A 23,707-nucleotide genomic window follows, 5' to 3' on the forward strand; every position below is an offset into this window, starting at 1 on the left:
ACTTTCAACAACAACTAAGTTGCTCAGTTACGTCTGTCAGGCACATGATCTAGATTCTGCCTTGTCATCTCAAGAATCCTCAAACACCTTGATTTGAGTTACACAACTATAAGAACTACAGTTCTGCTATCATGAACAACTACGTTGGTTCAACTGAATGGGCCAACTGGTCATACACGTCATGCCATAGGTGAGCTCCAAACCAGAATGATATGTTTGTTTTGACATACCATTATGGATGTATTAACAAGACATCAGTTGACAAGTCATCGATTATAGTCATCATTTTTTTCCAGCAATGATTTTTTTTAAGGAATTGTGTAAATCAATACATTTTGCTAATTGACAACACCTTAAAACATGCTATGAACTGTTACAGTGGTGTAAAGTTGACATGCCTAGAAATAGAATACAAAATAAACTTTTGGTTCTGTAGGGATTACACATATCCATGGCTTTTAGAACCATGCATACATGTTTCATCATCTCACCTGTTGTTGTGGTATCTAATACAACTCATGAGGACTCAGGTATAACTCCACACATAGTTATACTTTTAAAGTATAACTATGTGTGGAAGAAGAATCATCTGAGAAATATATATAACATGCATAGGTCACTGTGAATTGCTGGATGGACAGAACAACAACTAACTGATTTTCTACAGCTCAAGGGTCAAAAACTATCTTGATATTTAACCTCCTATCATGTGGCACTACTATTCTTTAGTCACCAGCAAAGAAAATTCTTGGTTAATATGTCAACTATTGTAGGGTCACACAGTGCAGGAGTAACAGTGTCCCTGTAAATGAATGAGGTTGTTTGTAAATTAGAAGAAATACCTTGGATATTTATTCCTGCTGTGCTGCTAAGCATTGGTCAAACTCACTGAAGATTACATAAAAAAAATAGACTGGATAAGATTGAAGATTTAAGACACCAAGCATCTACTCAATGTCAAGAATATATATATATATATATATATATATATATATATATATATATATGCACACATACCTATATACATATATATAGTAGCAAGCTATAGTACTATAGTAGCAAGTATATATATATATATGAAATTTATGTGTGCAAACAAAATGTTAATCACACACACATATGAAAATATATATAGAAAGCTAGATAGCTACGTATATATACTGTATATATATATATATATATATATATATATATATATATACTTGCTACTATATATATATATATGTATATAGGTATGTGTGTGCATATATATATATATATATATATATATATATATATATATATATATATATATATATATATGCACATACTGCAAAGCCAATTTTTCTCAGCAGCAACTGCAGGACAGCAACCACCAACAAGCAGCTCTTTGAATGAACTGTGACAAGGTGTTGTTCTTCTCTCCCCTCCCTCTGTCTTCTGTCTTCCGGGAACACTAATAGGCTCCATGCAGAGTAATGTGACCAATTGAATCATCCTCGCCCCGGAGCTGGAAGTTGCAGATCGGAGCAGAGAGCACTGGGCTAAGTACGGCCTCCTAGACCAAGAAAACCTCTCTGGGGTCACATGCTTATTCTGCTCAGGATTCCTCCGGGATTTTACACTTCGTTCTCTATAAGGAACTAGTGGCACATTTTTCATCTGCCTCGGCCCCTTGCTCACTTGGTAGACCTAAAACCAACTCTTAGGTGAAAAGGTCAGAGGGCCCCTCTTTAGCCTTGACTGCTCCTCTAGGTGAGTACAAACTCCAGTTATGCTGCTGCAGGACATTGACTAGGAGATAAAATGTGATCTGATCAGTCTGTTAATCTGTTAACCTATTTAGATGAATTTTTGTCATCATTATACAAATGAACCAATATCAGTTCTAAAACTTAAATACTTTTTAATTACAATAAATGAAGAAATAGAAGAAATTACTTTTTCAAAGAAACTTTACGTTAGATGCACTAAATTGGTCAACTGATTTTGGAAACCTAGTTGTAGATAAGCATGGACACAAGGGCATTTGAAAGTCAAAACACCAACCATTTTTTTTTCACTCTGTGAGAAACTTGTTGTGAACACAAAGTGAATAACAGCTGCAGTGCCCATTCTGCGATAAGAGTACATTTCTGCTAAATTTGCTCATCGGACTTGTACTTAAGCATAGGTTACACACAAGGAGGGAAACTGCTGACAAGCCACAGTCATGTGTAGTTGTCATTACTAGATGATTACAGTTAGTCTAAATGTTCCACCAGCCTGAAGCACTTAAAAATGATTAGAGGAGTTACACAAAATGCTGTTTGTTTGCAGTGTTCTACAGTTGAAGTACAAAACCAGAAACACGCTAGTTTAATTTATTACACTTCATTACCATATACTGACAAAAAAGATTAAATGCTATTTAGTTTCAGTTAATAAGTTCTTTCTTATATCTGATTTGATTAAACTGATTTGCTGCCTATGACCCATTCATGGCAGCTATACGGCAACTAAGAAAATTCTGTATCAGGCAAATGATGGGCTTGTTTGAAACCTGAAAAAGGCAACTCTAACTATTTCTATTGTTAATTAAAATCACCATCTTTCTCTAAAGGCCATCACATGTGAATAAGTGGTCTTAACAAAACTCCAAACAGGATACAGATCATGCTGAGTTGGATAAAATGCTGGAAGTGAATTTAATGAAAATGGTGATTTCCTTCAACAAACAAGAAAACCTGTTTAGTATTTATGAATTAAAAATGTGGGGGACATATCAACATGATTCATCATTAGTTTGCAATGACAATGAATCTATTTCTAGAAAGTGAAAATATACCATACACTGTTCTTCAAAAGAAACTGAATGTCATGGTAAGCTTACTAAGTGCTTTACATTATATCAGAACAATTAATTAAACTAAAAAAAAACATTTTATTCATTGTCATTACAGTTCTAATTTAATTTCTCTTCAGAATGTGAACAGCAACAATATGTGGCTGCTGAAAGAAGAAAACTTTCCATCTCTCGCTTTTAAAGTTCTCATTTCATTCAAAATAACTCATTCATTCAGTACGGTAGGTTTTACTTGAAAAGCATCTCTTAGTCTCATATTGATAGTGGTTTACCAAACAAGGTCGTAGTATTCACAAACAAACAAGGTAGTAGTATTCACAAACAAACAAGGTAGTAGTATTCACAAACAAACAAGGTAGTAGTATTCACAAACAAATTGGCGAGAAGTTCTATGTTTAAAGTGACAACCAATTCAATTAATGTGAGCATAGAAGTGCAGTTCCCCAAGAGTGTCCAGCTCATTGTACTGAATTTCTGGCTGCTCTGCTGTTTTGAGTCAGTCTTTGGGAGACATTTTTGACAGCTACTTCTGTTTTTGCCATGGTCTAGTTCTTTTCAAAGGAGGGGGGATGTAGTGTTGTGAATACCACAAATTTTGATTTCCTCCTCTTGTGTTGAGATCAGTCAACATGGTCTTCTCACAGCTTCACATCCCTATCTGTTAAATCACCCAAACCTATCATAAAATATTACAGCAGCAGCATTACAAAATGACATTTGTGAAAAAATGTAATTTTTATTTTTCAGTCCTATATTAAAAGATATTCTATTACACATAATATACAATACAGCATTTTGACAAAGTAAACAGGGAAGTGGCTGTCAGGATGGGTATCCTTTTGTACAATGACAATGAATGAGGTTTTTGTTTGACTCAAAGAGTTATCAGTTTGTTAGCTTTAGTGTTAGCAGTTTATTAGTTTAGGTTTAGTGCCTCCACACAAAGAATGGGATTGACAGCACAGGGCACCAGGGCACCAGGGCAGGGCCACAAAAAAAAGTTCTTTTTTTCCCATATATACACAGGGTGAAAACAACCAAGGGATTTGCAAAGAGTCATCACAGAAGTTCTCATTGTAATAAACAGACTTAGGGTTGACTCACATACGTACAAAAAAAATTGTTGAAGTGAAGCATCAGACTGCCTGAATAATAAGTGGGGCAACTGTTCTTCAGTTTCTACAGCAGGGAAAAGTATGAGAGCATTAAGAGTCAAACAAAACATTAATGTTGCAGCACATGTAGAAAGCTTGGTCTGGATAGATCAGGCCGAGTTCCATACAGATACACATCTGATTTGCACCACCTTAATCGTGACCAAAAGAATTTGTTATGAAAAGAATTATTGCATTACCACAAATATTGAACTACATTAAAATAATATATAATAATAAGTAATACTACTTTCTTTAAAATGTTTTGTTTGTTTCTTTTGTAGCTAATACAGGAGTTGGCAAATAAATTACATTGAGGGGAAATGTTTAAGGCAGCAATGCCGCCACCCATGTTGAAGTGTGAGACAGATGTTGTACTGATTGACTTAAAAAAAACAAAAAACAAAAAAAAACATCTTAGTGAGCTCAAGACATCATTTGTACCTGATATAGCGTAAGAACATTCCACAAATGGTAGTCTGTGTTTGGTTCTAAACTACCATATGACAAACGTTCCTCATATCACCAACTCATACACATGCTGTATACCTATATACTCATTATCCGGGGAAGCATCACGTGGGGTTGCCTCTTGTATTTTTTGGATCTTTTGACGGCTGGTGGGCACAGTTCTGACTGACTGCATTGTAAAGCCTTAGCCAGCACATGGCTTCCATGTGACCAGCTTACTTAATGTTATCAGGCTGGTGCTCCCTCATTTACACACTGCTACCCTATTTCTTCACCTTAAATCACAGATACGTCCCAGGGTGCATCCTGGTTGCTTCATGTCCCAAGACTCCTACTACTAACGCTACTACTGCTATGTGTACAGAGTGCAGAACAGTCACAAGTATGTTATTTTAAATCAGAAGAAAAATGCTTGGGAAAACTTAAAGTTTATTAATTTATCATTTGTAATTGTATTAGTTATTGTTGTGACTCCAAACTCAAATATATGAAATCTTTGAAAGGAATTTGCAAGTACACAGCAGATAGATGCATAAAATAGTGTTTAATGTACATTGTAATTGGTGAACAAGACAAGTTTAGGGCCATGCAGTGCAATAAGTTTAAAGCTCCCTGCAGATGAAAGACGCATTCCTACTCTGCATGTCGCTGTGTTCCTCAGACAGATTCCCAGCTGGGACCAGCTCTAATCTCCTGGCAACAATATTGACATAGAAATAGAAACTCTGGAGAGGACAGGGCTCTAGCTGTCGGCCTGTCAGGCCTGCCTTCACATACATCTGCTCGTCAGAGTTCCTGTGCACTCACATCCTATTTAATAATATATACAACAAAGCTTTAGATTCAGCTTTGCCTTTGAATTTAAGGGACCTTTGGATCGCACGCTGAGGGGAACACTGCAAATGAAATCCATGGAAAATAAATGAGTGTAAAGTGTAAGTGTAGTGTAAAGCTCTGATAACACCCTCTGGAGGTCAGGTACTTCTTTTTGTAAGTAAGCTGGCTTTGAGAATGACAACCATTTCATCTATGTAAAAATGAAAGGGTACATATTCTTATTTACAACTTGATTTTAGCCTTACTGGGCTGCAATTGAAAGGTCTGGTTACAATTTATAACATATACAGGTAGGATTATTGCTTTAAGTTTAGGAAGAATGAAAAAAGCAAATTTGGGTTTATGCTTGATGCAGGGTTCAACTCTTGAACTTGTGAGATATATGATCTCACCAGACAATCCTTCACCAATACTGTGAACTACTAAATGTTCTTGGAGAGCTGTTTGGTGCCTTACATGGCAGCTTCCACCATCAGTGTGTTTTTGTGCGAATGGGTGAATTAAGCAATGTTATGAAGTGCTCTGTTTGCTTTTAAGGAGGAAAAGGACTTTAGACAAGTGCCTTTATTGGCATATATTCCATTAAATAGTTAGATAAACTGATAAATCGCAGTAAGAGTCCCTTAAAGAGGTAACAATTACGTATCCAAAAAAATCTAAAGCTCCCTTTTAGTTACTTGGTTTATTCAAGGGGTACAATGCTGTTCATTCCAAGGAAAATATTAGACCATGTGCTAGTGAAAAGGTTGGATTACAGAGTCTGAATTATTTACCGGTAACATAGACTGAAGAAACAAGAAGGTACATTTGAAAAGAAGGCAGCTTTTAAATAGCTTTTATTCAACTAAACTCCTTCCTGCTAGTGACAGTATTCATGTCACTATAAGTTTTATTCATTCTTCTCATTTCATCATCAACATGTTAATTGTATAAATATGTTGACCCTTTCCATAATGTTTTACATTTTTGTAGACCTAGGGCCCTTTTTAAGCATGGTGCAAGCTGGTGCTTTGTCAAGCTCAAGAGTCATTGTTAATTTCAAGCCAACACATATGACTTTTTCACACCAAGAGCCCTCACTCTTTAATTAGCACATGAATTTGTAATGGTCCGACAGGTGCTTAGATATCTTAATGAGGTGTGGTCTGGCACAACCATGGCGCAAGGCTATTTTAGGAAACCAGAAAAGTTTTGTGTCATCGACCAAGAAGGAGCTGGTCTTTGGTTAGTGGTGTTTCGTTTGAAGGGTTATTTAAAGGGTGCATCAATCAGATGAACAGATGTGGTTATATTGATGCCCAACGATGTAGAAACATTTGTTGCCACCTATTCCCAGGCCTGTTTCACCTCCAGCAGCTTTGGTGGATGCCTGCTGCTCCTGTATATTAATATGAGTTGTGTGCACACGCAATCATCTATGCATGAGGAGGTCTGTGTCTCCAGATGAGAAGCATTCATTTCTCTCGGATGCCTGTGCCACCGAAATAGCAACACTCCAAGTCCTGGTGCAACCTGGGCTTTAAAGGAAGTGACACAAGGCACTCTGGTTTGAGTGATGTCACACCTGAAACACACCTATAAATAATTATGTGTCAAACGACAGCCTCCATGCCATGTGTCGTGGTTTGTGCTCCCATTACGTTCCCTCTAAATACTAAAATGAGGCTTAACATTCCTCGAAACATGGTGCGCACGTTGCGTTATTCATCATCTGCCTGATGTCCCAGATTGCTTAAATAGGGCCACTAATGTCTTATCATTTAATTTCAGGATCATCTTCACACAGAACCAGGATCATACGCTTCCCTGTGCAGGATCCCCCTCTAACTATGACAACCAAATCCAGCAGCAGTGTTCTGGGTGGCAAGGCCTCGTCCTCTCCTCTACTGTCCTCAGCAGCCCGCCAGCGCCTGGTCACCAAGGACGGACACTGTGCCCTCCTTCCGCCTCTGTGCCCCCCAGGCTCATGGCGTGAGGCAGCAAGTCGAGCCTGGCTGCTAGCCCTGCAGGACCTTTGGGGACTGCTGGTGAGTCTTCGCTGGAGATGGGTCCTGTTGGCCTTCTGTGCGTCCTTCCTGGCCCACTGGTTGCTGTTTGCCTGTCTATGGTACTTGCTGGCCCACCTCAATGGAGACCTGGATGTGCAAGATCATGATGCCCCCCCACAGGGGCATGTGGTTTGTGTGAAGCACATTACCAGTTTCACTGCTGCCTTTTCCTTTTCCCTGGAGACACAACTCACCATCGGCTACGGTACCATGTTCCCTAGTGGGGACTGTCCAAGTGCCATAGCCCTGCTGGCAGTACAGATGCTGCTGGGGCTCATGCTGGAGGCATTCATCACAGGTGCACTCATTTCCTAAACCCTTCTCTCCACAATCAGCATTCATTTCCATGTCACATGTGTAACAATAAGACATTTTTGGTGTCAAACTGGAGCCAAAACCTGAGCTACTATCATAATGACCCAAACATAGACAAAGACAATTTGTGAATCCTTATATTTTAGGAAAGTTTAAACACAAATCATAGGTATACATGTCCATGGAGCCTCATTTGACAAAGGGCTTTTTATATGATTTATAAAATAGTTTCCTTTCTTGTTTCTCAAACAAATGATAATCTAAAACGGTTTTTAAAAAATTCTACACATCAATGTGGTCTTATCAAATTTCTGTTATTGCCGATATTTATTATTAGCCACATAATCCACCTTAACCTTCCTGAGCTTGTGCATGGTACTAAATCAAGTCATTTAACAATTTAAGCTACTATTAGAAAAGAATAGTCAACATCTTTAAAATGGTGAAGTGTTTTCAAAGTGAATTTGAGAAGGAAAAGGGAGGAAGGAATATTTTCTGATTAAGAACAGTTTTCCTACGCTGACAAAATTCAAAGCAGCCACAACAGAGAAATAACAAATAGTTGATGTCCTAATAGGTGTGGACTGGTTTGCTTGAACAGTGTTGTGGTTAGAAGCTTGCCATTGGGCAGGGAATCAATAGACTATTTGCAAAAACAAACATATAGGCTACAAGAGAGGTAGCAGGCTAATGTTAAAGCTGTTAGAGGTGATCCATAAAATAAATGACTCAATAAGCTTGGCATCCCATTCTATGAGGAAATGCAGTTCTATGAGTATCAGCAACCAGTCTATACAAAGTCAATATTTCTGCATTTAAATGGAGCTTAACTATCCTTAGTCACATTCTCTCTCTTTCACAAGAGTGAGGGATAGTCTGACTTAATTTTACAATTGACTATCAACCAAGACAAGAGAATTCAATAATGTTAGCAGTTTGATATCAGAATTAAGTACCCCCTTAATATGTCTGTGAGAATGTAGAAAAGATATATCTTGCTCTCCTCCATTGGACAATATTTTCCCATCTACCACATGCAGTCACAGGACAGCACACAGATGTGTATACCCTGTGGCTTGTTAGTGGAGTGAGGCTAAACATCCTCAGGCAATTCATCTGCCCCTTTTAATGTGTGCTAATGAGTGGGTCAGTGTTGGCCCAGGGTCCACATGAGCAAAACTTGAAAAATTGTGGGGAAAAAAATGCCACATGTATGCAAATGTATATATATGTGTGTGTGTGTGTGTGTGTGTGTGTGTGTGTGTGTGTGTGTGTGTGTGTATACACATATATGTGTGTATGTATGTATATATACATACATACACATACATACGTATGTATGTATATATACATACATACATATATGTGTATATATATACACATATATGTGTGTATGTATGTATATATACATACACATACATACATATGTATGTATGTGATTGTATATATACATACATATGTATGTATGTGTATGTATGTATATATACATACATACACATACATATGTATGTATGTATGTGTATGTGTTTGTTACATTTTACTCCCCTTGTCCAAATGGCATCCGTATGTGCCTGCTGTGACTGCCATCTGTATAACCTTAGACTGATCCATGAAGAGAGCACTCTTCAAAGTGCTTTTGAAGTTGAACATTTGCCCACTCATCATTGGTTGTGACAACAAACTGCAGTCAAGACCAATGTGAGGACACCTCTCGCATCAGCTTCCCTTAGACACTGACTGGTCAAACCCATTGTTGCAACAGCTGTCAGGGTGATTATTCTCCTGCAAGGGAAGAAGCTGAATGTGGCTGTCCTTGACTGGCATGTTTACACATATTGTCTGGTTTTAAGATTCAGTAAGCTGGCAACAGCTCTGGTGGATATTCCTGCTGTAGGCAAGCCAATTCCAGGTTCCCTCAAACTCTGACATCTGAGATGTCTTTTTGTGTGACAAAACTGCACATCTGAGTGTCCTGTTAGTGTGACCAGTCCAAAACTCACCTGCGCAATAATCCTGCTGTTTAATCATCATGCTGGTATGCCACACTCATCAGGTGGAGGGATTTATTTAGTTGATGAAGTGCTCATTAACATGATTTTTCAACTCTTTTATGAAAAAAAATGAGGTTTTTTTTTTTGCTCACATGCGTTATTTTTCCAGAACTAATGAATAATTAAGGTTAAAAAAAAAAGTGTAGCATTCATATTTTAGTTGAGTAGAGTATGGTTGTAACATTAGCCCAACAGCTAAGATTTCAAAGACTTTGCTGCAGAAAGCTTCATTTATTGTAATGTGATCAGGGTGACCCTATCAACAAGCCCACCACTGGGTTTTTCTGCGCTCTGATTAATTCGTCTATACCAGAGCAGCCTGAAAATAGTTGATGGTCTGGAGGAGCTCCCTGCAGCTATGTCTATGAAACACATAGCTCCACGCTCTCTGAAATTCCTCTCATTTCTCACAATCTCATCTATTGTCCTGCAACCTCACATTTTTCATAATGATGTCATTAATCATTCTGTTGTCCAGACGCAGCTCTCCATCCTGATGGCTGGCCAGCTTTACCTCAGTCATCTGGTCCCTTGTCTAAACATGACTGTGACTGTGGAGCTACTGCATGTAGACACTGAGTGACACAAGTAGCTGATTAAAAACATGATATCACAGAAAAAGCAGAGCAGAATACTCATTACTAGGTTGTTTAGAAAAGATACAGCTTTAAAGAAAATACTGTCAGGAATCGGAGACACAATGAACAGTCAAATTTAAAATGTACAAAATTTTGGTTTGCCCATGGTGGGTGACTGTAGATGTAGATGTGGATGGCTGGCTCTGTGAATTCATTTGAAGGCGGCAAAATTACAATGACACTTGTGATAATTTCAGATCATTAGGAATTTTTGGACACTTAGGAAGAGATAAAAAAAAATGTATTTATGATTTGACATAATTGTTTAAAAATTCAGTATTTAGATTTAGGTTTGGTGTCCATTATTTTTGTGTTTTTAGTGGGTTTACCTCTTATGTTATTGAAGGAAATGACTTGTAACAGCATGACACAGGGAGACAAGCATCTATGTATGTAACAATGTCAAGGTCAAGTCACGCTGAACTCTCATTCATTGTCTTAACCTTTAGGTGCATTTGTAGCCAAGATTGCACGTCCTCAGAAGCGAGCAGGAGCCATCCAGTTCAGTCCCCAGGCAGTGGTATGCCAGCACCAGGGTCAGACATGCCTCATGCTACGAGCTAGCAACCTGCTAAGACGACCATTGGTAGACGTGAAAGTCAGTGCTGTACTCTATGAAGAGCATGAAGGTCAGGCTCTGCACCAAACCTCTCTGGACTTCCACCTGGACCATCTTGGCCAACAACCCTGCCCCTTCTTCATCTTTCCACTCACCTTTTACCATCCCCTAGACCGCCGGAGTCCCCTCTACCCCACCCTGTGTGAGGGGACGTCCAACCACTTTGAGCTGGTGGTGTTCCTGTTGGCCTCGCAGGAGGGAACTGGTGACACCTGCCAGAAGAGGACCTCCTACCTGCGCCAAGAAATCCAGTTTGACCGCCATTTTGTACCTGCCTTGGGGCTTGATGCTCGGGGAAGGTACATGGTCAGCAATCATCACTTTGACACAATGCAGTCAAAAGAACCTTTTGATAAAGACTGTGTGGTGCAGATCAACGGCGATGGCAGTGACAGGATGGAGTAAGGATAAGAGGTTCCAATAGGACAAAGCAGAGTTTCTGAGAAAATTAAGGGGAAGGGTAACTGTTGGGCAGATATTTTTGCCACCAGGAACTTTATTCAGTCGGGTAGATCATAATGTGTGGTTGCTGATTTTAATTGAAAAATAACAGTCCCTGATCCCTGTCTGGCAGCCCATCCCTCAGTATTGCCAGTATTTTGTGTGTGTTTTTCTTGAATGCCAGGCAGAAAGGGACTGTCCCTTCTGGTAATGTTGTATGAATAGGTACCCAATATGCAAACAAATGTTGTTTTATTTTTGTAGGACTAGCCATTACCTCTAACAATTATGATATTGTAAGATACTCACTGACACAAACAATGATTCAAGCTTTTTTATGAATTGAAAGGATCAAAAGGGATAGTTGACCCAAAAATGAAAATTCAGTCATTATTTACATACCTTCATGCTGATGGAATGTTCCGTGAAATTTTTTCAGTCCACAGAACACTGCTGGTGTTTCACATGGAAAGGCATTGTAGTAATCTCCCGAACAACTGAAGTGAAGAGTAATCAACTTTTAAATGTACAGAACATAGACAATAAAACCATAAAATTCCTCCATGCTGCTCACTTTAAGTCATCAAACTGTCCTGAAGCCTTGACATGCCACCATGTTTTCAGCCTCCCTGCTCACTGTAGCCTGGAGTTTTCAGCCATGATGCCATTTTTTAGCCTCAGTAATAACAGTGATGTTTTTCAAAACAACTTGGCACACTTATGTAGGTTTCAGGACACTTGACTTTGAGAGATGACCTCAGAAGGGTAGCACAGAGGAATTTCATGGTTTTATTATGTAATTTTTATATGATTAAAAGTTGCTCACTGATCATTTCAGTTGTTTGGGAGATTATCATGACGTGTTTTCCTGTGAAAACTCCAACAGTGTTTCATGTACTATAAAATTCCACCTAATTTTTCAGTTGTCATGATTGTGAGTAGATGACGACCCCATTTTCACTTTTGGGTGAACGATCCCTTTGAGGTCTCTTAAGGTTTTATACTGGGAGTTACAGATATCAAGTGGTCAAGTGGGAACAGATACTATAGGAAGATTAATTTGGCTGTAGAATCAAAGCCTGGTTCAACACTTGATTACAGAAAGAGAACAGCAACCAAAAAGAAGTTTTTCAAAATGAGAACCAAGTCCCCTCCCATATACCAACCCAGTACATAGCCTCACTTTGAAAATATTGGGGTCAACAGTATCAGATGCTGCTCTCAAGTCTAGATGTTGATACAACAAATTAAAGCAATTTCTGAACTATTCTACAATGTTTGCATCAACACAGATGCTCTCTCTAAATGTACTGCAAATTAATAAGCTTTAAATTATTCCCATTTTTTTTAAATAAATTGAGTAATCAAGCCATATTTTAAAAGTTGGCAAACAGATGTCAAATTCTATTTAAATATCAGCAAACAACACTGGATTTTAACATTAAGTCATGTGAAAAGTTCATCGATTATAGCAGGATTTTGGAATAATCAAGTTTGTTGATGCCTCTAAAAAGCTGTTGCACATTGCACAACAAAACATAGTCAAAAATGGTAAACCTGGATGTATTAATCCCATGATAATAGTGCATACATTTTTTTTCAACAACAAATTTGGACACAAGATTCAAATTCAATACCTGCTGGCACAAATATCTGCCTCTAGGTGGGATCAATATGGAGTGAGACTAGTGGTTGAAAAAAAAAAGGTCAGTGAGAAGATGTTACAGGTTTGATGACAGGCGAGTGGGACGGCCTTTGAAATTTAGCTTCCAATTGTTGATTCTCAACCACGGTAAAGTTAAAGAGAGCAGCAATATCACCTTCCAAGTCCAACTTAATTGACCAGCCTTCACTCTGGTTACAGGTGGGGGACCATATCACGTTAAAATGTTCTATGTTGTTGAAAGTGTTTTTGAGCTCTCCAGGGTCTCATTGCCTACAGTTCCTTTTAACACACTGTGGAGATCAACTTACAGATATTTTTCACTCTAGTCAAGTTATCTTCAACAGATACTGAAACAAACAGTTGCTGTCTGTAAGGTAGATACAACACTGAGTGTACTTTTGTGCCCCATCCTACCTGGCCATGCCAAAGCGGTGATGCGCTGGAATTGTAAGCGTGCTAACATTTTAACGGGACAATGGCTGAATCTAATTGGCCACCATTTCAGCTTTTAAACTCACTGTAACCTTCTCTTATACATACTGTACCAAACATTGTTTACTCGGTCCACCAACTCTCAAGAGAGAAGAGATAAAATGATGCAAGATGAACATCTGAATGAGGGATATTTACTGTGGTATTTTAAATAAGATATGCACAGGTCTGCTGCATGACATGTTGAAGACAGAAGTAAGATAAAGGTTGATATGCACAGTGAACCTGCTTATGCTTGATCTGATTATTTGATGTCCACATATTAGGGTTCAGCTGAGTTAGGAAATTGTGTTCACATTGGTCAGCATTGTAATTTAGTGTGCAAGCTTGCTAAAAAATGAATAGCAAACACACACACTGGGGAGGATGGCAAAACAAAGCAAGCATGATGATATGTTGCAATGGTGATGTTGTATTGTTGAGCTCACTAAGCTAATATAGTGTTTGCATAACGCACCTGACTTCAGCTGGGCTCTTTGCTTATCACCAGCCATACGGTATGTCAGTCAAATTATTAGCTTCTCCTTGTCCAGGGCCCCATGCTTCAGAGAGCCTAATAACACCTGGCTGCAAATTCCATGGTGTAGGACAGCAAAAGACTCAAATATTTTAACTTTGGAAAGCAATGACTTCTACCATCACCGTTGGTAGTATTCATTGCATCTGACTCTATACTCCTGCTCTTCTACACCTACATGACTTCAGGTTTGACATCTACCCTCTACTCTATAAAGTCAGAAGGGAAGAAAAGGGCCTTGGAAATCCTTCGGATAATTGCTGAGAAATACAAATCTGGACCAAATTAGTGGCATCACTAAGCGACATACTGTTAGGATATTGCCATCATATACAGTGCTAAACTCAAGCATATATATGTGTGTGTGTGTGTGCGTGTGTGTGTGTGTGTGTGTGTGTGTGTGTGTGTGTGTGTGTTTGTGTACATGTGTGTATGTTTGTATATATACATATACACACACACATATATATATATGCATATATATATATATATACATATATATATATACACACACACACGTGTGTGTGTGTGTGTGCATGTAATGCATGTAATGTAATGTATGATTTTAGCACTGTAGGTAATTTTAAGTTGGCATGCATCAGTTTTGAACCTGAATCATTCAATGTTGAACTGGAGGGTGGAGAGAGTACAGTGGAAGTGTGTACAATACCAACAAGGAGGGAACAGAAACAAATGACACCACTGTCATCCATATTAAACGGTAATTATATTGCTGATCAGTCAAGCAACAGAAATCAACACATGCTGACAATCAGAACTTACCATCAAATGGTTATAATTCCACTGTCAATATAAAGCTGCAAAAGTTAGTCTTTGAATCATAATGGAACAAAGACTTCCATGTCTTAAAGTGAGCTACTTAAAATTAGACTGACATACATGAGATATGGCTCAGTAGTAACTAATGATTGATTTTTTAGATGCCTTTATTTTGAAAAATCATTGCCTGAATCATACTGCAAAGCAAAAATATTAAAGTTTTTAGATTTATCAAAAATTTTGAATATGTGTTGTAGTGAAAATTTGTTTAATTTGAATTATTTTCCCTTTAAAGGATGTTGATGTGAAGAGGATAATTGTGTTATCTATATGGTTTAAAATAAGTCATCAAGCAAGGGAAAGGAGAGGACCTGCTCCATAAAATTTGAATGAGAAGTGTGAGATTTCATTTGGTTTCACATGCTTCAGTGCCTTTGTACAGTGTACATTCGTGAAATAATAAATATTTTCTAAACAAGCTTGGTAGTGAGCTAGACCATTATTACTCCATGAAAAGTAACTCAAGCATGACCTTTTGCACTTAGTAAGATGTTGACAGATAGCATACTGGACGGTTAATGTGTATCTAGCTGCATTATGCTGCTCCCTGTTGGCGATTGGATGTACTGCTCGTGCTTGCTTTTGCTCAGAATAAAATAATTATCATTTAAATGTAAGTAAAGCCCAGTTAAGTTTTGTCTTTAAAATATCTGATTGATTTGTGTCATTTTGAAGAGGGTCCCTGTGTGAAATTTAGCTTGAATACCTACAGTTTTAAATATTGTGTTTATATGCTGCAAATGAATGACGTACCAATCTATTAATTAATTATCAATTAAGTAGCAATCAGCATTCCAACTACCATCTACAATAGCCTACCTGATACACAATGTCTATCCAAGAAGATCAAAAACTGGATGGGATGTTACTGCAGGATGCTGTGGTAGCCATGCTGGTTCAGTGTGACTTCAATTTTGAATAAAACACCAACAGTGTCACCAGCAAAGCCCCCCCACACCATCACACCTCCTCCTCTGTGCTTCACGTTGGGAACCATGCATGTAGAGACCTTCTGTTCACCTTTTCTGCGTTGCACAAAGACACAGCAGGTAAAACCAAAGATTTCAAATTTGGACTCATGAGAGCAAAGCGCATATTTCCACTGGTCTGATGTCCATTCCTTGTGTTTCTTGGCCCAAACAAATCTCTTCTGAGTGTTGCTTTTCCTTAGTGGTGGTTTCTTAGCAGCTATTTGACCATAAAGGCCTGATCGGCGCGGTCTCCTCTGAACAGTTGATATAGAGATGTGTCTGCTACGACAACTCTTATTTATCTGGGCTCTAATCTGACGTGCTTTGCAATTTCTGACGATGGTGTCTCGGATGAACTGATCTTCAGAGGTGACTCTTGGTCTTCCTTTCCTGGGGTAGTCCTCATGTGACTCAGTTTTCTTGTAGCGCTTGATGGTTTTTGCAACTCTTGGGGACACATTTCAAGTTTTTGCAATTTTCCAGACTGACTGACCTTCAGTTCTTAAAGCAATGATGGACTGTTGGTTCTTTTTACTTAGCTGATTGGTTCTTGCTATAATAAGAACTCACACTGTTGTCAAATAAGGCTGTCAGCTTTGTACCAACCTGACTTCTGCACCACACAACTGATGGTCCCAACCCTATTAAGACGGCAAGAAATTCCACAAATGAACCCTGACAAGGCACACCTGTGAAGTGAAAACCATTTCAGGTGACTACGTCGTGAAGCTCACTGAGAGAAGGCCAAGGGGTTTGCAGTGCTGCCAACAAAGCACAGGGTGGCTACTGCGAGGAATCTAAAATATAAAACCTATTAACAGTTATTTAACAATTTGTTCTTTGCTACATGATTCCATATATCGTGCTTCATTTATTTGATGTCTTTAGTATGTATCTACAATGTAGATGGTTAAAAAAATAAAGAAAAAACATTGAATGAGAAGGCATGTCCAAACTTCATATTAGATGTTATGTATGTATGTATGCATGTATATGTATATACATACACGTGTGTGCCCGTGAGATTCCTACATAACGTAGTCAAAATCCATCCCAGACTTTCTGAATGATCAAATATAAGTATAAAAAGTATAATATAATTCCGAACAAGCTGGTGATTACCACCTTGAGGATTTAATCATGTTTAAACATAAAGATTTTACTTGTTCATGCATTGCTCTTGCTGCTTGTTTTTCTGATTTTATGCAAATTATTGTACGAAAGGTGCTATATAAATGAAGACTTACTTAATACAAAAGCCCTGATTACATTAAAACAATACAATTTGTACTTGTATAACACTTACATTATTCAGATCATTTTTGCCTTGAAATATTCAGAAGGTCTGTTACTATGTTTGCACCAAGCACTCAGATTGTACAACACTGGCAAACAGCTGTTTAAGGCCCAATGATCAGCAAGAATGTTCTGGGTGTGCATGTTCCCCTGTGTATGCTGCTCGCCTCCCAAAGTACAAAGACATTCATCAGGTCAGGTGAACTGGAGACCAAAAGCTCTGACTGTAAACTCTAGAAACAGCCTGGAAGTGTGAACGTGTTAGCCACTGTGATTACTTTTCCCGAATGCATGTTGGGACAGGCTCCAGATTGTGATGGCCCAGAGAGGATAAACAGCCAAATGTTCGGCCTGTCTATTTGGTTGAGCACATTTTGATTGCACATCTCATGGAAAAATGGTTAACTCAACCTGTTTAAGTCATCTTAACCACTAGGCTCAGATATGTTAAATGAACAAGCGTGTCTAAATACATGGACAACCGCTCTTAAATAGTGAAAAAGAAGAAAATGACTGTTCAATCCCATCTAAGCAAAAAAAAACAAAAACAAAACTATATACAGTATATTGCAACCCCTCAATCTGATTGAAAGCTTAAAACATGAAACTTTTTTGCAGTGTGCAGATGCATTTTTCTTCCCTCTGTTCATACTGCTATGCTCTAGCAACTCTTTCAAGCTGTGTGTTTTTTTCTTGTCAAAAGTGGAAAAGATATTGCTTGGATAATACATTTTTTAACAATCTATGTCATTCAAGTAGTTGATGAAAATGTGACAGTGTTAAGAATTTTCACTGGATGTTTTCAAAGTACTGTAAATGCATTGCCACATTCTGCTAAATACACTTCTCCAATGTGCACTGTTGCCCCAAATATGACGAGTAAATGCAATTCATTTATTCAACTTTTAAACTTCAACTTTTCTTTTTAAAAAGAAAAATATCAAACAAATTACATAGTGATCATATGGCCTGGAGTAACCATAGAAAGAAGACTATGTTTTGTGACTACAAGACATAACTTACTCCCTCCATTAGACTATGGCCACTCTAGGGTTCAACATTTATCTTTTAGCTCTAAGGTAATAATTAATGCTACATTCTATACCTTTCCTTCTTTATAAATAAAGAGACTGATTCCATATTGATTTTCCATACCAGTTATTTTTTCATCCTTTATTGCAGCCAAGTCAGACTTTTTTTCAGTTCTGTTCAGGAGTATGACAACACAATATCTTTACAAGTGCCCAAAAAATATATTTCACTTACCGTCTCTGTATTTGGCAACTTAGAAGTCTCTGCTAACGGAAATAACAATATATACTATCTTATCTATGAAAAAATACATTTTCCACAACAAACACCCAGGAAGATATGCAATACGCACAGTAGTGGAACATGCTACAAAGTAACTAAATGAATGAAGAGTACTAAAGGGACACATGAACTGCACATGAAATGGTCTTCTTGACACATAAAACTCTCAAGCCAGTTGTATTTTCAATGATCATCTGGGTGACCAACATTTTAGAGCACAACTTAGATTATTGACGTAGTATTTCAAACAAGTTTAAGTCACTTAATTAACAATTCTTTTGATCAATTTGTTATAGAACACCTTCATATCAGCTACAAAAGGCCTAAAACACACGTTCATCACAGTTCTGGACACAAATGGGATGGGATGCACATTTGTAGCATTGTTTCTGTTGGTTGTAATCACAATACACATTTCTACAAGGGAAAAAGTGGTTGTGTTGCAGCATATGGTCCTCTCATATATTCTTCAGGCTCAAAGACATCTAGTGCTGAGTGCTCTGTTGTTACTATGAAAGACATCCACCTCACAACATTCTTTTACTGAGAATGGAGTGTTCAATGTAAAGTCAAGATGAGGGCTGGAAACTGGGTCTGCTCTGTACAAAAATATACACATCCACACTTGTGCATCATAATCAAGTGTCCTAGCTAATAACAACATGCCACATAACTAAGATTACTTAAATTAATCACGCAGGTTGTAGGAGAAAGTGGTTTGATGTGCAGCCACCTCTTACACACCTTTCATATGTGTTTTGTTCAAACTGGTTTTTCAGTTATGTAACACTATCATAGATTGTAGAGTGTAGGTTTCTTGTTTATGATATATGATACTAAAGGGAGAAACTGACATATTTTGTTGAAAATAAGTAGTAATGTGACACCAGATGTTTATTCTGCAAAAATATTGGTTGCTACATGTGACTTAAGACTGCATTTTTGTAATGGGCTATGACAAGTCACCTGAATTCCAATGAACACAGGTTGTGAAGTGAGGGAACTGAAGGACACCAACGGGTCTAACCTTTAAGAATCCAGATGATCACAATCATTTATATCTATATAGCTTTAAAAAGAAAATTGAGGTCACACCAACTGATTAAAGAGACTCAGAGAAATGGCTTGATATTTAAGCCGACAGTTGGCAGAAGTGTATTATGAAGTGCTTGAGTATATTCACACATTTTGTTTTCAGACCAGAAAAATCAATTTGGAGAAATTCTGAATAACATATACGCATAATTTTCAACAATAACAGGAGAGGCTGAACCGGGTGTATCAGGGAGACATCCATGCTTAAATACAGTAGCAGCCATCCTCAATGTGGTTTTAGTCATGTCAAGTGACGTTGACTTGGGTTTACACACATTAAGTGTGGAGTTCACATGCACTCGTACAGATTTAAATGTCTGGTTTAACATATAAATTTATTCAAGGAATGAGATAAAATGTTAAGCAGTGTATGTGCATTTAGTATCTTCCCGGTTCACGTCCCACACTTTGATTGTGTATGTAGTTGTAGGGGGAGTTGCTTGACTATTTCTCATCACTCAAACTAGTAAACCAGCTGGTACTCTTGAGGAGCATCTAGTGTTGGCAGTGGCACAGTTTTTGTGCTTGTACTTGTGTTTGTATTTACGATGTGTACAAATGAATCCAATGAGACAACATAAAAGGGTACTGAGAGTCACATGTAGCTAACTTCTTCCTGGGTATAATTCATAGCAGATCTGAACAAGCTAGCACTTCATCCAAACTCCAAACCAATAGGAGGCAGTATATTACCAGATAGATAGGATATCTACTCCTATTGTAAGACATTAGGAAATGCTTACTTGTGGTGAACATCTAAATCCACTAAAACATTTACACTCCATCACTCACTTCACAAACTTTAAATAGGGTCATTAGTAACCATAAATCCACGAGTATGGATGCAGCCGAAGAGAAGATAGACCGCTAGCTTGATTAAATTATCCTCTAACAAATGATCCATTTAAGCATTTATAGTGCATAGGTTGTTTGTATAACATTAGCAAGCAATCAGGAGAAAGCAGTAAATGTAACAGTGTGTTAATATTTAAATCACTTGTTGGTGAATAAATGCTACAAACTCTCAAACTAACTACTTGTGTCTAACTTGCTACCTGCCAACTGAAAGTAAAGGGGGTTTGCCCAACAAGACTGTCCTGATAAGCCCCTCCTGAGTTTTGTTCACTAGGCCACCAGACCAAAGAAGTTTTCTGATGTGACCCTGAATGCATTTTTTGTCAGTGTGTTTGTGACAGATGTTTGTGGATGTATTTTGAACTTTGAAAAGAGCAATGTTAGCAGTCTATGCTCAAATAGGTCGTCTGGTCAGTCTTTAGACAAATGGTGGAACTATTTGTCTTTTCCAAAGATAGCATCCCTGAACTTTTATCTTATCTATAAAATGTTTTGTATGCATGGTTATGAATGAACCAGTCAGCTGACCCAAGACATAGTCAAGAACCAAAGTAAAATAAGGCTTCATTTACCAACTGCACTGAGAATCATCACCAAGCTGTAAAGTAGATGTTCATCTAATTACACTAATTTTAATAATGTTAAAGTGAGGGAAAACAAGTTTGTAAGCAACGCATTATAACCAAACTAGCAAAGTTAATAACGTTTTATAAACCCAATGCAGAAATGTGACATAATATACAGTAATTACTGAATACAGAATACACTGAATACAACTTTACTTTGACTAAACTAGATAAAACCCCTTTGAGGTTAAATTCCAATACTTGAACAGAGCGACACATGACAAAAAAGTACAACTGAGGATATATCCATGGACTTCTATGAGCATTTACTATTTTCTTGCATGTGTCAAGTAGAATGTCATTTTGTCCATGGAGCACCTCCAAAGAGGGTGGTATTAATAAACATAGCGTGCAGCATGTTTGAGGTATTTAAAGTATTAAAATGACTATTTATTCAAAGCATCTTTCTATATTTGTTATAAAGTGCCAAATTCGGAGTGACAACATTTAAGTATTTAAGTTGAATCTGTTCCTAAAATCACTCTGAATGTGCATTTCAGGACCTGTAGCTGCCTCCTGAACAGGGTCATGAGCAGAAGGTGGACTGTAGCTGCTTGAAGGCGGCTTGCCTCTGTTTTTTCTCCTCCTCCTGTCTCTTTCGTTCTTCTTTTTCCTCTCGAATCTCAGCTTCAAACTTGCTGCCCACAGACAGGGCCTGCATCTGGTAACACATACAAATGACAACAGTCCTTTGCATCAACACTTGTCATGTTTCCATTTACAGGTACATTTGAAAGGAGCGCTTTACCAATTTTCAAACAGCTTTGTATTTTTACAAAATCACTCGTATAATACTACGATCGTGTTTTGTCTTTCCTCGGCGTTACCTCGACCCAGCTATCCTGATTGCTTTAGAGAGAAAACATCTTTCATTAATGCAAAACTTGTAAAGCTAGTTTTGTATTTTTTACTGCATGGAAACAGGGACCTCACTTCCTAGAATGAAAACAGAATATCCACAAGCTCTCTTCACAGCTTAGTGGAGAAACCTGGAAGCTATGACAATGGCAGAAGGCAATTATCAAGCATATATATGAAGCTCTGCTGGAACCAGACATACATAGCTACCTGTACAGAATGTCCGTCAAATTACAGCGAGGAGTAGCAGAGGAACAAGCCCTGCTCAACGCTTGTTCACTTCTGGAAAATGAATTAAGTCCCTATACTGCTGTGATGCAAGTTTCTTCTTGCTGTAATCACTGAATCTGCAGAGGTGGCAATATGTGTAACACCAGCCAAAGCCTGCTGGGACAATTTACAAGAAAGGAGGGTCAGGGCAATAGTTGAACCTCAGGTCGAGGACGAGCAGTGTGGTTTTCGTCCCGGCTGTAGAACCGTGGATCAGCTCTTCACTCTCGCCAAGGTGCTGGAGGGGACATGGGAGTTTGCCCAACCAGTCCACATGTGTTTTGTGGAGCTGGAGATGGCTTATGACCGTGTTGCCAGGAGCACCCTGTGGGGGGTACTCCGGGAGTATGGGGTGAATGGCCCCTTACAAAGGGCCATTCACTCTTTCTACCGAAGGAGTGAGAGTCTGGTTTGCGTTGCAGCAGTAAGTCAAACTTGTTCCTGGTGAGTGTTGGACTCCGCCAAGGCTGCACTTTGTCACCGGTTCTGTTCATAACTTTTATGAACAGAATTTCTAGGTGCAGCCGGGTGGTGGAGGGGGTAATGCTTGGTGGCGGGAGGATGTCATCTCTGCTTTTTGTGGATGATGTAGTCCTCTTAGCTCCATCAAGCCGCGACAGTTTGCAGCTGAATGTGAAGCCACTGGTATGAGAATAAGCACCTCCAAGTCTGAGGCCATGGTCCTCAGTCGGAAAAAGGGTGGCCTGGCTACTCCAGGTCGGGGGGGGGGGGGGGGGGGGGGGGAGGTCCTGCCTCAGGTGGAAGAGTTAAGTATCTCAGAGGCTTGTTCACGAGTGAAGGTAGGATGGAGCGGGAGATTGACAGGTGGATTGGGGCGGTGCGATGCGGGTGCTAAACCAGTCCATTCTGGTGAAGATGGAGCTCAGCCAACAGGCGAGGCTCTCGTTTTACTGGTCAATCTATGTTCCAACCCTAACCTATGGTCATTTGGGTAATGACTGAAAGAACAAGATTGCAAATACAAGCAGCTGAAATGAGATTCCTTCGCAGGGTGCCTAGGCTCTCCCTTAGAGATGGAGTTGATGTGCTAGAATCAGGAAAAATGGGCAAGAGTAAGAACCCTGAGTGAGTTTGTCAAGGACCAAATTGTGATGGCTAGATGACTGGGTCAGAGTATCACCATGACTGCAGCTTTTGTGGGTTGTTCCCGGTCTGCAGCAGTCAGTATCTATCAAAAGTAGTCCAAGAAAGGAACAGTGGTGAACTGGCAAAAGGGTCATGGACAGACACGGCTAACTGATGCACACGGGAAGTGAAGGCTAGCTGTGTGGTCCAATCCAACAGACAAGCTACTATAGATCAAATTGCTGAAGAAGTTAACCCTGGTTCTGATAGAAAGATGTCAGAATACACAGTGTATTGCGGTTTGTGGCATATGCGGCTACATAGCCACAGACCAGTCAGGGTGCCCACGCTGACCTCTGTCCATTGTCGAAAGCATCAACAATGGGCACATGACATCAGAAATGGACTATGAAGCAATGGAAG

General features: G+C 38.7%; 2 protein-coding genes across 3 annotated transcripts in view; one reads left to right on the forward strand and one right to left on the reverse strand.

Moving 5' to 3' along the window:
- The first annotated feature begins 1,519 nt into the window (after nucleotides 1-1,519).
- kcnj13 (potassium inwardly rectifying channel subfamily J member 13) lies at nucleotides 1,520-14,451 on the forward strand. 2 transcript variants are annotated; one of them, XM_086215152.1, is made up of 3 exons: nucleotides 1,520-1,734; nucleotides 7,057-7,632; nucleotides 10,788-14,451. In XM_086215152.1, exons 2-3 carry the CDS (start codon nucleotides 7,116-7,118, stop codon nucleotides 11,360-11,362), a joined length of 1,092 nt encoding a protein of 363 aa, XP_086071278.1. In that variant the 5' UTR covers nucleotides 1,520-1,734; nucleotides 7,057-7,115; the 3' UTR covers nucleotides 11,363-14,451. The 2 variants fall into 2 exon arrangements, with proteins under 2 accessions (XP_086071278.1, XP_086071277.1); XM_086215151.1 differs by lacking the exon at nucleotides 1,520-1,734 and having other exon boundaries at nucleotides 6,982-7,632.
- A 3,870-nt stretch (nucleotides 14,452-18,321) lies between these two features.
- efhd1 (EF-hand domain family, member D1) overlaps nucleotides 18,322-23,707 on the reverse strand; it is a 29,218-nt gene continuing 23,832 nt past the window's right edge. The window contains exon 4 of the mRNA XM_086216119.1: nucleotides 18,322-21,731. Within this exon, the coding sequence (XP_086072245.1) occupies nucleotides 21,597-21,731 (135 nt within the window). The 3' untranslated portion in view covers nucleotides 18,322-21,596. The remainder of the gene's footprint in view (nucleotides 21,732-23,707) is intronic.

This window comes from Aulostomus chinensis, chromosome 10 (genome assembly GCF_037954235.1).
Source record: "Aulostomus chinensis isolate RoL2024-O1b breed Wild chromosome 10, RoL_Achi_v1.0, whole genome shotgun sequence".
In the NCBI taxonomy this organism is placed as follows: domain Eukaryota; kingdom Metazoa; phylum Chordata; class Actinopteri; order Syngnathiformes; family Aulostomidae; genus Aulostomus; species Aulostomus chinensis.

Excerpts from the sequence above, each read along its gene's own strand:
- kcnj13 (XM_086215151.1), top strand. The coding sequence starts at position 7,035 with ATGTCTTATCATTTAATTTCAGGATCATCTTCACACAGAACCAGGATC. Across the intron at positions 7,633-10,787 it reads GCTGGAGGCATTCATCACAG|GTGCATTTGTAGCCAAGATT; the intron begins GTGCACTCATTT and ends CTTAACCTTTAG.